Source organism: Pelmatolapia mariae, linkage group LG14, assembly GCF_036321145.2.
Source record: "Pelmatolapia mariae isolate MD_Pm_ZW linkage group LG14, Pm_UMD_F_2, whole genome shotgun sequence".
Classification (NCBI taxonomy): Eukaryota; Metazoa; Chordata; class Actinopteri; order Cichliformes; family Cichlidae; genus Pelmatolapia; species Pelmatolapia mariae.
Window position 1 is genome coordinate 37,425,726 of NC_086239.1, and position 16,894 is coordinate 37,442,619.

The following is a 16,894-nucleotide window of genomic DNA, read 5'->3' on the forward strand; positions in this document are numbered from 1 at the left end:
CTGACAGATTAAACAAGGTTCATACTGTATGTGTTCTTTTGGAAGAAAGTGAAGTTTGCTAACAGATGTATAATGAGCATGTCCTTGCAAAAGGATGAAAGTATAAATGCTTTTTAAGGTCCTTTAATTAAGGTCCTTTTCAAAATCTAATTTTCAAAGTAGGCCTGAGTTCATAGATAGGATGCACCAAAACAGGCAGGCATCCGAAAATAAATGTGCAGTGGCCCAAAAGGAGAGGCTGCGGAAAATAGTATTACTCTGTTTTGCTGAAATTCCTCAGAGTCTGGAATCCAAACAAACACCCACACATCTCGTGAAATGTCCGGCACTTTATCGCCACATAAACCGCAGAAGCATGAGGGGAACATGCCAAAAATGGCTTCCTGGGCACAGGTGTAAAAATACAAAAGCCTACAGGGTGTGCGAGCTGGCCAACAAGCCAAGTGTGTAATTGATAGCAGTGAGTCAGAGCTACACAATTAGCACTGCACCTGAGGGAACCACCTGGCAGGCTGTCAGCGATCTGAGCCGATGGAAGAAGACAAGGGCTCTGCAACGATCCCATAATCCACTAACACCGGGGAAATGTGAATCAATCGATGATCAAATACTGTACACTTTCATGTGTCTGTTATACAAGTCCCAAAATCAAAGTTTATACCTGACATAAATTAAATCTCTATTTTAAATGATTTCGGTTTCTGAAAACTTGATTCCACTGTAGCTATAAAATACATACAGCTAATTCCCTTCAAAGCTCAAACAAGGTCAAGATCTCGCTGTATGTCCTCACTTTCATTTCCTTTCATTCTCTGAATATCAATAAGGGACAAAAATGAGCACAGGAGAAAAAAAAGACAGATGAGAGCCAACGGAGTGTAGGAGAAGAAATGAGGGAGACAAGAAGAATGAGCGTGAGGAGCTTTTTTGTAGAGATGAAGGGAAGGAAACCTGTCTGCACACACATCTTTTAGACCATGACTTATTCACAAGCCAGTACACAAAAATGTGTGTTTGACATCACACAGACGAATGGATGATGATCAAACCTAACAAGCTAAGTGTAAAAAAACTGACCGGTACACAAAAAAGTTTGTGATCTGATCTTGAAAAATGTATTCATGCTACTTAAAAAAAGGCTGAATACAAGTTGCTTGATCTGGATGGATGCAAAACGAGTCAAGAGAATGACGGAGAACCACAGAGACGAGTGGCAGGAACGACAGTGGGCATCATTAGTGGAAAAAGGTCAAAGTGGGCTCAGGGTGGGTTCGTGTAAGAACTTGTATTGGAGACGTGTGCAGGAGGGACTGCTGCGTTTGGTGAAGGCAGGTGAACGAGGTCAGGAGATAATGGGTAAAGATACAAGATGTGCGTTAAATGTGTGTAGGGGACGACAGATGAAAGTACAGAAGAAAAGTATAACCCAGCTCGAACAAGAAGCAGACTCAAAAGTTGAAGATCTGACAGACCGCAAAATAAATGTCCACAAAACAAACCAGGCAGCAAAGGAGCAGGCAAAGGCCAAGAAACAGTACAGAATACAAAACCCATGTAATTTATGAGCCTTACAAGCAGCAGGCAAAAGCAGTGGTCAGAAAACATGAAAAATACTTAAAACATAATGAAATGTTTGTCTGGGAAGCAGAAAGTGTGTGGAACATGGCCATGGCTTCACAGCGTTATTTGTATAAGGGTTTGAAACTGGCTGAAAACGAGTGTCACAAAAATCTGGTGGGAAAACTGATATGGATGCAAGACAAGCTGAAGATATGACATATAGATGGAGGTCACTATTTACAGTCCAAGCTGCTCATCGGTCATCAGGCTAAAAGAGATGGGGATGTAAAACTGTATGCAGCAGCAGGTCTTTGTTAGCGGTAGTGCTCGAGGTATGGAAACAGCTTTTTGGCCCCAAATTCATGCAAGCCAACAGCTTCATTTTATCAGACATTGTGCAATGATTAACTGCCAGATGCTTATCCAATTCAGGGTCACGTGGGGGGGGGGTGGAGCAGACAACCATTCACACCTGTGGGCATTTTAGAATGACCAGTTAAGCCAGCACACTAACTGCATGTCTTTGGATTGTGGGAGGAAGCCAGAGTTCCTGGAGAGAACCCACACACACACGGGAAGAACATGAAAACTCCACACAGAAAGGAACTGGCCAGATGGTGGACTGGAACCCAGGACCTTCTTGCTGCAAGATGCCAGACTCCATGCTTGATAGAAGCTGATAAAGACCCTGTTTTGTTTTTTGGTTTTATTGTTTGCTAGTAACGTGGGAACTTTGCACAACTTCCTCTGAAGTCCAACACACTATCCATTGTGCCACAGAGCCATGTGTCATCAATAAACCAGATATATAATTTAATATGAAGTTGAATCAGTTGTTTTATATGGTTACATGTGTACCAGTTATATACATAGCAGTTTTCTTTATGTGCTTCAAGGGATTAAAGAACTGGAAAATGTTGATTCATGTCACAGGAGCTAGATGATTTAGATGTTTTAGATGTTTTAGAGTGTATTAAACAAAAAATGTAAAATTTGAAGTTCATTTTGAAGTGCAGATCAGGCTGACAGGTAGTCAGTGTTCATTTCGTGGTTAGCTCTTAGCTCGAAACAAGCTCAGGCATGTTGGCGAGGCTAGATGAAAAGTAAACTGCCCTAAAAATCTGTTTAATACAAATGTCTTTCTCAAAGATTATTACTTTCTATTCAAACTCTGTCATAAAATATTTCAGTCTGAACTCCTTCCAGCCCATCTCAGATACACAAATGACTGAAATTATGCTTTCTAAATTTCTAGCGCTGAGGATGATACATTTGTCGCTTTGCTGTCTGTGGCAGTGACACTGCAAGCTCAGCTCTGAGTGTGAGCATGAGAGAAAACCTTTCTGATGTGATCTCAGCCTAAAAGCCCCCGCTGTCATCTTCTATACCAGATGATTTCTAACTGGAGACCCGGTGGGACAAAGTGACATTTGGCTGATGGAGGGAGGACAGAGGGAGGAAAAAGAATAGATGTGGAAGGGCAGGAGGGAAGTATGCAGAGGTGATATGACGGAACGAGGGAGGAGAGAGAGAGAAAGGAGATGACATTACAGTGACTTTGTAAAGGTCTGTGCACTGAAAATGGGAGAAGGCAGAAAAATGAGAAAAGGGAGTGAGTTGTAAGAGAGGAAAGCTGATGCCTCGTCATCTCAGCAGAATATGATCAGCTGTCATTTCCTCAAACCTTGCTCCCTTCCTTCCTCACTTCTATCTACATATCTCTGTATCAGCTGAGTCAAAGAAACATCTTCTCATTCACGGCACTGCAGCAATCTGTGCCTCTCCTATCGCCATCTCCATCCAGCTTTCTAATTTTCTATTCTACCTCTCTCTCTCTTCTTTAATCTCTCCTTTGAGAGCCAGGCAGGATGGTAATTAGAAAGCTAGCACACACACAAATTCAAATTCGCGCACCCACATATAGTTTTTCATGCAGACACACAAACACACACTGGTGGAATAGCCCAGAAAGCGAAAAAAAAAGGAGCAGAAGAGAATATTAAAGGAGGAAGAATCAATAGATTCATTTCCTGGTGCTGACTGAGGTTGATCTCTCCCTGGACCCATAATCCTTCGAGTGCACGAGTGTTTGAGTTTGTGTGTGCATGTGTGAGAAAGAGAGAGGGACAGTAAGTGAACGAGGTGAAGGAGAAAGCTGGTCAGGTTATTCCTGCCCCGGGGCAGAGCTGAAAAGGAGGGGGGAGCACTGTAAAAGTACAACTTCCTCTCCCCTCCTCCTCCCTTCTGTATTGCCTTGCCCACCGTCAAATTTAGATCGGTGGGACGTTCTGAAAAACTATGTGGAGATGAAAAATAAATGAGATAAAACAAGTCAGAACAGGAGGAGACACAGAGCAGGAAGCCAGCATAGTTAACACACTGATTTGATCGTGCCCTGAAAGCAGCTTTCCACTCTGTCTAGGGTTGGGTGATATGTAAAAATTTTCCAACCGGCAATCGTCAGTCCAACAATCACCGATTGGGCAACATATTCGCACATGCGCAGACTTTTTGATTGGTGGGGCAATGTAATCATGCACTGACTGATCTGCGCGTTTACAACACAGAAGAAGTCCAAACATGGTCTCAAACCATCTGGAGCGCAGAATGCACAAAATTTGGACAAACTGCCGAAATGCGTTGACAGAGACATTTCAGGGATTTTGACTCAGTCTCCAGATGGTTTAATCGTGTTAGTCAATCATGACGGCGCGTTAACACTGACAGCACTAAAAAAATATAAAGTTGCCAATTTGGGATTTCTTTGGCTTTAAACCAGATGAAAGAGGTAAACCTAAGGATGTCACCAAAGTGGTGTGCCGCTGGGGCAGACGTATAGTGCGAGTCTATCTAGTCTAGTCTAGTCTATCGTCGATATATTCGTCCATCTGTAATCCAGCTTTCCTCCTCCCTTTCATCCTTCACTCTCCCACTTTGCCTGCATTGCTTCTTAAATCTTCTTAGTTTTCTTAAAATTCACAATCAAAGCAAATTTTCGACAATTTTGTTTTCAGACAAACAAAAAGAGGTCATTTGAGCAGACTGCCTAAGGAGCCAGAATGAGACACCTCCACTAAAGTGCTATTTGAACAGGACTAGCATTTGGGACCGCTTTCTTTTAGTAAAACATGCTGTGGTCATCACTGATCAGAATCTTGTGCGAATCCGTCATGCCCATAATTTGTAAAAGCAACACTCCCACCACTGATTAACATACAGTGGCTTGCAAAAGTATTTGGCCCCCTTGAACTTTTCCACATTTTGTCACATTACAGCCACAAACATGAATCAATTTTATTGGAATTCCACGTGAAAGACCAATACAAAGTGGTGTACACGTGAGAAGTGGAACGAAAATCATACATGATTCCAAACACTTTTTACAAATAAATAACTGTAAAGTGGGGTGTGCGTAATTATTCAGCCCCCTTTGGTCTGAGTGCAGTCAGTTGCCCATAGACGTTGCCTGATGAGTGCTAATGACTAAATAGAGTGCACCTGTGTGTAATCTAATGTCAGTACAAATACAGCTGCTCTGTGACGGCCTCAGAGGCTGTCTAAGAGAATATTGGGAGCAACAACACCATGAAGTCCAAAGAACACACCAGATAGGTCAGGGATAAAGTTATTGAGAAATTTAAAGCAGGCTTAGGCTACAAAAAGATTTCCCAAGCCTTGAACATCCCACGAAGCACTGTTCAAGCCATCATTCAGAAATGGAAGGAGTATGGCACAACTGTAAACCTACCAAGACAAGGCCGTCCACCTAAACTCACAGGCCGAACAAGGAGAGCGCTGATCAGAAATGCAGCCAAGAGGCCCATGGTGACTCTGGACGAGCTGCAGAGATCTACAGCTCAGGTGGGGGAATCTGTCCATAGGACAACTATTAGTCGTGCACTGCACAAAGTTGGCCTTTATGGAAGAGTGGCAAGAAGAAAGCCATTGTTAACAGAAAACCATAAGAAGTCCCGTTTGCAGTTTGCCACAAGCCATGTGGGGGACACAGCAAATATGTGGAAGAAGGTGCTCTGGTCAGTTGAGACCAAAATGGAACTTTTTGGCCAAAATGCAAAACGCTATGTGTGGCGGAAAACTAACACTGCACATCACTCTGAACACACCATCCCCACTGTCAAATATGGTGGTGGCAGCATCATGCTCTGGGGGTGCTTCTCTTCAGCAGGGACAGGGAGGCTGGTCAGAGTTGATGGGAAGATGGATGGAGCCAAATACAGGGCAATCTTGGAAGAAAACCTCTTGGAGTCTGCAAAGGATTTCAGTCTCTAGATGTGCAACGCTGGTAGAGACATACCCTAAAAGACTGGCAGCTGTAATTGCAGCAAAAGGTGGTTCTACAAAGTATTGACTCAGGGGGCTGAATAATTAAGCACACCCCACTTTTCAGTTATTTATTTGTAAAACATGTTTGGAATCATGTATGATTTTTGTTCCACTTCTCACGTGTACACCACTTTTTGTTGGTCTTTCACGTGGAATTCCAATAAAATTGATTCATGTTTGTGGCTGTAATGTGACAAAATGTGGAAAAGTTCAAGGGGGCCGAATACTTTTGCAAGACACTGTAGGTTGTCCAGATCACAGACATCAATCTCAAATCTCCAATCCAAATTAAAGCTTCTTTTGATTATAAATACCAGACTGTATATAACAGAGGGAGACCACAGTGGTCTCATCCATTGCATCTGCTCTGCCTTTAAAGTTATCAAGGTCACATTTTGGCTGGCACTTAACTGCTTACATGGCAGCCAATCAGAAGTGACCACATTTTGACAGGAGGATGGAGTGATTATCGATAGAGATCACAATATTTTCACACCCAAGGATTCCCCTTTGCGGTCGCTCGTGGAAACTCATGAGCAAGGACACAACCTGAAGGAGAGAGAGATCTGGAAGAAGGACGAGATTGTAAAGCTGCTATTTTGGTCATTTTAAACCACTTCAAAGTCACTTTAGATCTCACTTGTAAATTCTAGACTGTTATTAACCTTTTTTACCTCAAAGTGTATATATATTTATTCTTACTCTTCCTATATTCATTGTTGTTCTTTTGCACTGACTGGAACTGGAGTCCCGTTGTCTCGTCTCTTTATATACTGTACTGTAGATAGCAGAGATGACAATAAAGTTTACTTTGACTTTGAGATGCACAGAAGCCTGAATGAATGTTTGAACTTTTAGCTTCCAACCATAGATGTCAGTAATTTTGAGCAAAAGAGATTATCCTGTGAACAAAACACAGACCCACGGGAAGATTACTAAAATACACAGAGGCCCCCAGTTTGTTACCAGCCCTGAGTAAACAGGTCTCTAGTCTAGGCCTCACTGAATATTCCCAGTATATTCCCTCATAGAGTATTGCACTAAATTTGTTGTAAGAGGATTCCTCTGCTCCATGATGATGATCAGGGAAACATCTCATTTCAGTTTTGCCCTCTTTGTAATAATAATGGATTGCATTTATATAGCGCTTTTCAAGGCACCCATAGCGCTTTACAATTCCACTATTCATTCACTCTCACATTCACACACTGGTGGAGGCAAGCTACAGTTGTAGCCACAGCGGCCCTGGGACAGACTGACAGAAGCGAGGCTGCCATATCGCGCCATCGGCCCCTCTGGCCATCAACAGTAGGCGGCAGGTGAAGTGTCTTGCCCAAGGACACAACGACCAAGACAAGCAGCTGTGGATTGAACCGGCAACCTTCCGGTTACCAGGTGAGCTTCCCAACCCCCTGAACCATGGTCGTGCTGTTATAGTCATATTTTATGCAGAATTATATTCCTGTGCATAGACTTTGTAATATTTAGTCTTGATCGCTCTTTTTTGTGCATCTTTTCCTTCTTCTTTTATTGCAGCGTGTGCTGAAGTCAGGTATGTTACTACTATGCTGCTGTAGCTCAGAGTTAAACTGGTTTACCAAAGAAGACGAGGGCCTGTGTTCCACAGAGAGCTGCTCGATGTAAGAAAAAACAAATCTGGTGAACTTTTTAACATCCTTTTAAAAGCGTAGAAATGAAAAATTGGAAAAGCTGAGGGGTGCAGCACCATTTCTGTAATGCATAATTTGTTCGGGTGAACTGTGCTCCCTGTGGCATGGGCAGCAATGATAACTGCAATGATGGTCACTGAATTTTACTGAACTTCTACATTTTTCATTGGCCCATTTGTCATGCCATTATGATAGGGCAGCAGAAGCCTAAAGGGAACAGCTGGCAGCTTTGGAAGTGTAGATCAGTGGCTGGGAAAATCAATGACTAACCCCTCCTTTCTTCCACCATCGCTCGACAACTTCCACGATGAACTCCAGAGCTGCTGCTCCACAACTGGCTGACTGGAGTTAATGCTGTTCAGCAATTTTGGGCAGTTCCCAAATGTGAATATGAAGCAGGCCAGTGAACGACAGCAGGCATGCTCCCACTGACTTTCCTTAGAAAGATAAAGGTTAGAAAAAGGCTACGCACAATTAGGGTAAGCCCTTTGTGGGAAGGCTGACTGCATAGAGACTTTTAGAGTGTGAGGGCAGCTTTTAATGAGTGCTCAGAAAAGGTAGGTAGAGGTGTCCTTGAATCAGATTTGACAGCTTTGAGAAAATAGGGAAAAAAGTAGAATGTAACTGGAGGCAGAGAGATGAAACTCGGCAGCGCAGGTATTCTTATTGCAGGTGTGCGGGAATCAATACTTTTGCTGATGCTGCAGTTCTTATGTGCGGTCCATAAACTGAAGAAAATCTCTTGTGTTAGCTGAGGACTTGTCATAATTGTGGCCATGATGCCAGTGCATTCCTCCCTGGCTGCCCTGCCTCTGTCAGTTCAGTCTGCAGAGGAGGAGCAAAGAGATCTGCACTGTAGTCGTTCTGAGACACTTTTAGGCTTTTTCATGAAACTCACAGTGGTAGAAATGAGACATGTTATTCAGGCAGCCAATCTTGAGGCATACTTTTTCAAATATACTTTGAAGCTATGAGGTGATGAAGAATCTCACTCATCGAGCTAAAAGGATCAACAACAAAAGCGTGATATGATTTGTTAGTGTGCGGTTACTGAGGCTTACATATCTATAGGAGCCAGATTATAAAAGAAGATAAAAGGTTTCAGGAGGAGGTCTGGGTCATGTTACACATTGTAAGACACAGCTAGTTATAAGATAGAACTGGTTAAGGTTAAGGATGAGATGGGCCCAAGGTAAGGGGAAGTTCACTCACATTACTTCCTTTAATTCAAAACAGTTCACAGCAATACGATTTTTAAGCAGATAAATGGAGCTAACTGCTAATTCTGCAAAACTCTGTACTATTTTCTTTACTTGTCCTGTGTGAGGCTCAACTCTTTAGCACATGCTATTATAAAAGATTTTGGTTTTGCGTCCTGTCTGCTCGTGCATCCTGCTCGTCACATCATTCGTTCCCTTCAGACTACTGAACAGATCTATTTAACATAGTTTTCCATGTTGGAATCAAAAAAGAAAGACTCATTTATTTATTTCTAACGTGTTGAACCACCTAACCACAGCTTTCTGCACCACAGCAACAGCGGATTTGTTTTCTGTTGGATCAGAGAGCTACTGTCGGGGTGAGGGATAAGTGAGGGTTCCATGCTTGTAGGCAGGTTTGGTCAAGAAGCCACTTTGGTAGGATGATGTGGCCGTATTGTGTTTAAAGCCACTAATCATTGATGAACAATGAAAATTATGTGTCTAAATTAACACACATGGCATGCATACACAGTAGCTTGCACAACTTGCATTTTGGTAATAGATTCAGCATTTTTATTGCTGCTTTAGTTGTGCATTCATAGTTCGCTCTTATTTTTACATTAAATCTACAACTGACTCATTGGTGTTCAGCCAATAAGAGCTTGTGAGTGACAGCGATTACAACAACAGATCTGAAGTGCTGCAGAGCAGAGTAAGTGCTGCTGTGGGAGATGATGAACAGCGGCTGAAGCTGCTCTGACTGGCGGTCTCTGTAAAGACTGAAGCCAGACTGCAGAGGCAGGCCAGAAAGGGCAGAGTGGGCGTCATAAGTCTCTCCTATTACACTGCACAGAGTGGAGAGGCCAATAACTCTGCTGGAGAGCTCCAGTTGAGTTATAAAATGTTTTGCACATAAAGTCAAAAGTATAAGTACTGCCACTGTAGCTGGAATTGGTGCTTATACTTCTGTCATGGACTCTAAAACAGATCAGAAAGACAGAAGGGAACACTGACTTCATATTTCATTGTAACAATAATCAGATTATTTCATTGTGGCTGTGCATATATCTGCCATATTGGGGTGTAAATGAAACATAAAAAAACCTACTTGGTATCCATCCCATGATGCACCTGTATGGAGATTTGTGCACCTAAACCCAATGAAACAACTTGATAAAGTAAAAAACCACTTAAGTGAAACAGGAAACACATTTACAGTCTGCCTGCTTACTTCTGCTTCAAAACAACATTATATGTGAACATTATCTGGTTATATATTGGAGCAAAGCACATTCATGATTCATATTCATCATGGAGTATGTGTAAATTTAGATTCAGTACCCTCACATTATAGCATTTTTAGGCATGTTATCTGTAATGTTACATTGTAACATGCATAACCTTTTCAGATATAATGTATCTAAACACTTGATTTGGTGATAGTAAATGATTATTTGGCTGCTTTAAAAACTCTTACACCCTCTTGCATGTAAATCTTCTGCCAGCTCCACTCAACAACTGCAGGCTCTGAATGCCGAGCTCAAGAGAAAAACAACAGTTGGCCTAAAAGCAGGAGAGCAATTTTCTTCTACTTCCCTGCTAAGATTTTCCCCAACGAGCCAGAGAATCAAATTGTTGACCTTTAAAACACAAGAAGGCTGCATCTCTGTGCCTTCAGGCTGCCACAGCAGAGGGAACGTTAAGAGCGGAGAGGGCCCAGCTGTACCTGCTATAAATACTAGAAACCCAGAAAATACACAGGAAACGAATACCACCTGTCTACAGCGCACTGCTACAGACAACTCGATCAAAAATGGTGCTAATGAACTAATTGACTCTTATGATTCTTTGCTTTTGTGTAGCTAACAGTGAAGTCAGGCACGATGTCATGCTGAACAGTCCCTTCTTTCTTCCCTTTTTAGTTCATTAGACTCTTCTACTTCCAGCTGCTCCCTTAAGGGTTACCACTGTATATCATTTGCCTCCATCTCACCCCATCTCTAGCATCCTCCTCTATTAAATCAGACCCCTGCATGCCCTTTTCCAATTCTTGCATACATCTTCTTTGTGGTCTTCCTATTTTCCTCCTACCTGTTAGCTCCATATTTAGCCTTCCTTGTCTAATGCATCCTGGTTGACCGCAAAAATTAAAACTTATCACGACCTCTAGAGCTTGTAGCTGCTCCCGGATGTAACCCCACTGCCACCTTAAGCCCATCTGTCACTCCTACCTCACCATTGTCTCGCTGTCCTCATACATGTACAAATAATTCACACAATTGTGACCTCTCCAACATTGTGTTAAGCAATCTGGTGAAAGAGTTTACTGCTCTCCTTCCTGCATATACCTTCACAGGTATGTCATCTGTACCAACCACCTGTCCACTCTTCCTCCTTCTTAGTTCTCTGCTCTTCCTGATCAACTATCTTTCCTGCATCCATCCTCTGCTCTTCTGTTTTCTTCATCCATCAGCTTCTTTCCAGCTTGATCAGTCTGTCTAGACAATTGTTAGAAGTCCTTTTCTCCTTCCTTATATATATTTGTTTTTTGCATGATTTTAAGCTAAGAAGGAAAGCAGCAGCCCAACTATAAAAATTCATCTGAGCTTTATTAAATCTAAATCATTTGATATGTAGTTAATTGTGCTTAAAGTCTGTGTAAATATTTTTGCTTTCATATTACACATTTTGCAAATATTTCTTTAAAAGACAAACAAAAAATAGAAACAAAATTTGAATCCTCAATGCAGAATTTCACGACCTAGTGGATGATGTTGCACAGATGCTGTGCATTTCTGCAGTCTATATTTATGACATACACTGTTATGTTCAACTGATAAATTCCACTCATAGATATATTAATAACAATGGTTATTGTGAATTTAAGACTAAATAAAAGTTTAATAAATAAAGTTTAATGCATAACACAATCCATGACGTTTTCTGACTATATTGTTTTTGCAACTCGACACATTTACAATCACAATAGCAACAGTTTTAGAGGTTACTCACATATTAAATTAATTAATTAGAGTCAAAGAAATAACAGATTACAATGAGCACGTGTTTTGAGTCATTGTTATATACTGCAGTCCTCTTTTGGGTGGAGATAAAAAGAAATCAATATGTTTGAGTGGGCTGTGGCATCTCGTTTAGCCTGCTGACATCATCCTGCCTGGCTTCAGCGCTCAGCTGTGAGCACAATGCTGTCCTGGTCATGGGGAAAATGATCACATCACCCCCACAGTTCAATCTGAAATTATGCGTTTGGATGCTAAAAGTGCTCTCTCCATTTGTAGGCTAGAAAATTGTCACATTCATGTCATTGGTGTCTGGTCAAAATGAGAATTAAGGCTGCGGCCACATTTCAAACTGTCATCTGTCACCCCTGGAAATGTTTCATAATGACCCTCAATTATGCATTCTGGATGATGTTGCTAGGTGACCACACTGGCTAAGTGGCTAATGGGATCAGCCGGTGGTCACTCAGAATTGTGGGCTTTAAGCCGACCAACACTCAAAAGCCGAAAACTCCCTAAGAAAACCACATCTGGTGATTAAGATTCCATCATCGAGGATGAGCTGCTTATTTACCTTTTCCACAAAGTGTTACATAAAATGCATTACATAGATTAATTCATTACCATTTCACTATTCATGTCTAGTTTACATTGCTAAAATATAACTATTGTAGCAGGACTTGTTTTCCATCTGCAGTTACACTGACTCTTTCACAAAGACATTTTTCGTTATGCAAAAATAGTAAAAGATGTTTTGATAGTCTACATCATTTTGCTGTTCTTTCTCTATTTATATTTTCTTGAATGTTATACTATCAGCTCTTTTTTACACGTTGGGGTTTGCAGCTCTGCTGGCTGCTGCAGCTTCCTGATTTCCCAGCAGGATGAGTCTGACTTCATCTTATCTTCCATTATCACTTTTCCCCCCTTTGTCTACACCTGTCTGATGGCTGAATCATGCTGAGGAGCCACACTTCTCCATAAAGACCCTTGCGTGAATGTCTTTATTAGCAGTTGTTTGCCCTATGCTGGGCTTTTTTTCTGTCTACATTTGAATCCTCCAGGAAATGGATTAAGGACCAAATTAATACCACTTATTGTGACAATGTCATTACACCCTCCAACTGAAATGTTGGAGCTAAAGTGCTGATCTGATATCTGCTGCCTGAATCCAAATCAGTTTCTCAGTTTACTCCCTCTTTGTTTCTCAGTGAGCCGCTCCCTTCCCCACACCCTGAACAGCCTCCAATATGGTGGAGAATATGCTTATAACTGCCCACTCAGGGATGATGTGTGTTTTGAGCAGTCAGACAGAAGAGAAATTGCTCTCACTTTCTGCCCTTATTTGCGGCTTGTAGCACAAACACAAACAGCCGAATGAAGCGGTGAGAGTGAACATACACACAATTACTTAACAAACTCACCACTCTGTCAACTTACACATCAAAACATGAACAAAACAACATGTCATACACTCTCTTAGAAGAAATTTTAGCTACTACCACACAGAGACCGCCATATGCAGCACTTCACACATGACTTCTAGCTACACAACAGCTGAACCCAATGCTAGTAGCTCATGAATGACACCCTGCATCATACTTGCAATCTCATGCTTCATGCCTACAGTGTTACCTTGGCACCCTGGAAGTCCAGAAGCAACCACCTTTCTGCTGAATGAGTGCAATGAGTAAATTGCTGGATACACGGTATGCAAGCAGTATGGTGACAGGAGGTAACACCCTGGAGTAAAATTTATAAAGTGGATATAGGTGCCGTCAAAAAAAGCAGATGGACTCACAGAAAGGCAAATGAAAATCAATGGTTATGACAATTTGCATATTTGTGATCAAGAAACTGACCTCACAGCCGATTGCCCACCCTCCAACTCCAGGTCGACAAAATCCCAGTTGCTTCATTTTTCTTTTGCTTTCTACTTTCACCCCTGAGGTGAGAAGGCAGGTCTTCCACTGCTCTGATCTTACAGCGTGTGGCCTTGTGTGACCTGGCCACTCTAAGATCTCTTGACCTTGTACTCTCCAAACAGACACCATGAAAGTCTCCTAACTACAGTTGCAAGACCCTGCAGAAGAGACCCGGGTTAGCTTAGTACACACCACTAACAAGGTGAAAAGGTTTAAGTTTAAGTTGTTCCTTCATCAAGAGCAACAGAACAAGTTTGCACAGTTCCATGAGAGCCATGCATGTCTTTGGAACCAGGCCTCTGGAAGGATAGCATCAGAAAAACTGAACCCTTCAGCAAGAACTAAAACCCTCAATGAGCACATCAGCCTGACAGACAGACATAATCCCTAATATAACAAACTATATTCAAGGAACATATGCTGGTAAATCTGTGCAGATGTTGTTGTTTGGTTGTAGGAATGGTGCCAATTTGCTATGTGTAAAACATTAACAAAACAACTGAACTGAGGTCACAAGGTTTCCATGATGTCCAGTGTGACCAACCTGTGGTCCAAAAGGAGCTGATGATGTAGGAGCAGCAGACACAAAGACTCCACTGGGGTTTCTACACTGGACTGTTTTATTGCCCAGTTCAAGGTATTTCAGCGCAAGGCAGTAATAAACACAGTAACACCCACCCATCCATCCATCCATCCATCCATCCATCCATTCATCCATCAACATGCATGCGCTATCTTTTTCTTACCTGTATATGAGTATATCATCCGTGGAACTGTTGTACTGGATCTGGTACATGCGCACTCCTGGTATGTGGTTCTGTGGAGGCCATCTAATGGTGGCAGAGCTGGACGTCAGATCCGACACGCTGACCCTGTGCTGGTCAGAGCGGGCCTGGCCTCCGCTGATATTGGATTTGATGGACGTAGGGATGTCTGAAGGCCCCGGGTCAGGGTCCAGCTTGGGGTCAAAGTGTGGAGAAGGGTTCACGACTAACTCGACAGGAGCAGTGGCCTCCCCGGCAGCATTGGACGCTATACAGGTGAACTTTCCAGAATCCTAGAAATCATTTAAAAAGATAAGAGAAAAGCCAACATTTATCCAAATTATCAACCCCATAAATCCAAATTATAATGAACATTATTTTTATAGTTATTTTGTTTTCATATAGTAATGTATGTTTTCTTTAATAAATTAATCAAAATAGGTTGTTTTAGTAAAAGCTGTCTGATACATATGTGTACCAAAATGCACATCATGCAAATTTAAATTTACAAACCACAATTTGTCTGTTTTTTTAACAGGCTTGAACAAAAATAGCTTGTTTAGTGACAATCTTGTATCAAACCAATTTTAAATGAGTTACTATTCTACAAAATGAAGGCACCAGCGCCAGTTACACTTCCTGATGCAGCATTAATCTAGCACATTTATAATAAACCTTTGCATATCTATATTCCTTGAAAATGAAAGTGCTTCTCTACCTTGACGGAGGCCTTGAGAATGTCAAGGGAACCATTCTCATAGCAGATTGTTCTCGATGTGTTTCCAATCAACTTCCCATCTGGACTGACCCAGTGTGTCGACGGCTCAGGGTCACCGATGGACTTGCATCGCAGGCTGACTTCCTGACCCTCCATTACAAACATCTTGGAGGTGTGGCGCGTTATCATTGGTGGCTCACAAACAAACTCCTCCTGTGAGGGGAGACATGAACTCTCATTTATCCAGAAATGTAATTCTTAGATAGATACAGCTAAATCGGTAAACAACAGATGGAACAGGTGAAATGTATCCAGTGGGATTAAAGTGCATCTTTTCATGAAAAACAATACATTTTTCTGCTTCTGCTAACACCAGCAGTGTATTCTTCCAACAGCAGAGTTGCAGAAGGAGTTTGGTTGTTTGCACATTAAGATTAAGAGATCTCAGAGTTTCTCAGCCCTTGCATTATTTAAAACCCACCCACTGGCACCTAAGCCTGTGTAAAGCCAACCAAAACCCTGGTGGAGTATTACTGCGAGGCCAAGGAGGGGCAGCCGAGGCTTATCGGGGCTTACTCATCATTCCTACTACTCAGCAAGTCTCCAAACCTTTTTCAGGGTCCTTCTTGGGTCTTTTTTTTACCAGCAGAGATGATTGCTGACCTGATGACCGCTGGGCTGGAGCGTCAAATAAACCACTAGGGCCTTTCAGTCCTGTATTACATTTTGACCCTCAATTGCTTCTGTGAATCTCAGGGTAAAAGACTGTGATTGAATTGGGTTGTTTCCCAGCGTGAGCATGTGAAAGTGTGAAAGTAGGAGAATGTGAAGTCAGGGCATTGAATGAAAACTAGTATGAATACTCGTTCACTTGCCTTACAGAAGTGGATGAACAAAATATCCTGTTTGTCCCACTAAATTCAACTAGTACCAACAGAAACAGAGCAGATGGAAAGAGTAGCCGAGCTGATGCCAAAGCAGGAATTCCCTTGCTGACCGACTGCTAATGTCTGACCTTTGTTGGAAACTGTGGAGGGTTTTTTGTTCTTGCAATGGCAAAGAGGCTATTAACTCTCTGAGTATTAATATGCCCACTCACTTTGGTGACACAGTGGTCTCAGGACAAACCTCTTCACGAGGCTAATCCTCTTAGAGTTATCATACAGCACCTCTCTCACAGAGGAACACAACTATTCTTGGTGAATCAAAGGTCTGTACATCATCCTCTTTAAAATGATACCAATTAATCCTATCTTCACCTCACAGTGCACCTCCACTTACTATTATCCAGGTAAAAAAAAGTGCTTGGTATCAGTCACTTTAAGGGAACAACTTAAACTTTTATTGTTTTTTTTTTAAATCTGGTGTCCTCAGTTTTAACACCAGCAGGAACAGCAGATGTGCTCTTTATTGTTTTTTTTCTGCCTTTTATAATATGATATTAATGCATTAATATACAAACATGAAAGAGAAAAAAAAAGTGTATTATTATGGCCTTTCAGGTTGTAGATACTAGAGTCACGTGTTAGTGTAGAAATGCTCTTGTCTTCTGTCTTCTTCTTAGTTCAAAATGTATACGTGAAGTGAGCAGAAAGACTACAAACTGTCATGGATGCCTGTGTCCTCATACACCAATGACATCACAGCAGTTCTTTTGCCGGGCACATGCCTTAAAATTACACTACACTAAA

The 16,894-nt window shown here is 41.8% G+C and overlaps 1 protein-coding gene across 3 annotated transcripts in view; it reads right to left on the bottom strand.

The window, feature by feature from the left end:
- The window catches only part of si:cabz01090165.1 (uncharacterized protein LOC100333421 homolog), a 400,716-nt gene that overhangs the window by 31,359 nt on the left and 352,463 nt on the right, over nt 1–16,894 (bottom strand). For all 3 annotated transcript variants that reach the window (XM_063493435.1, XM_063493434.1, XM_063493433.1), the window contains exons 10-11: nt 15,204–15,416; nt 14,468–14,778 (exon numbers count right to left, since the gene is read on the bottom strand). In XM_063493435.1, coding sequence (XP_063349505.1) covers nt 14,468–14,778; nt 15,204–15,416 — 524 coding nt within the window. The remainder of the gene's footprint in view (nt 1–14,467; nt 14,779–15,203; nt 15,417–16,894) is intronic.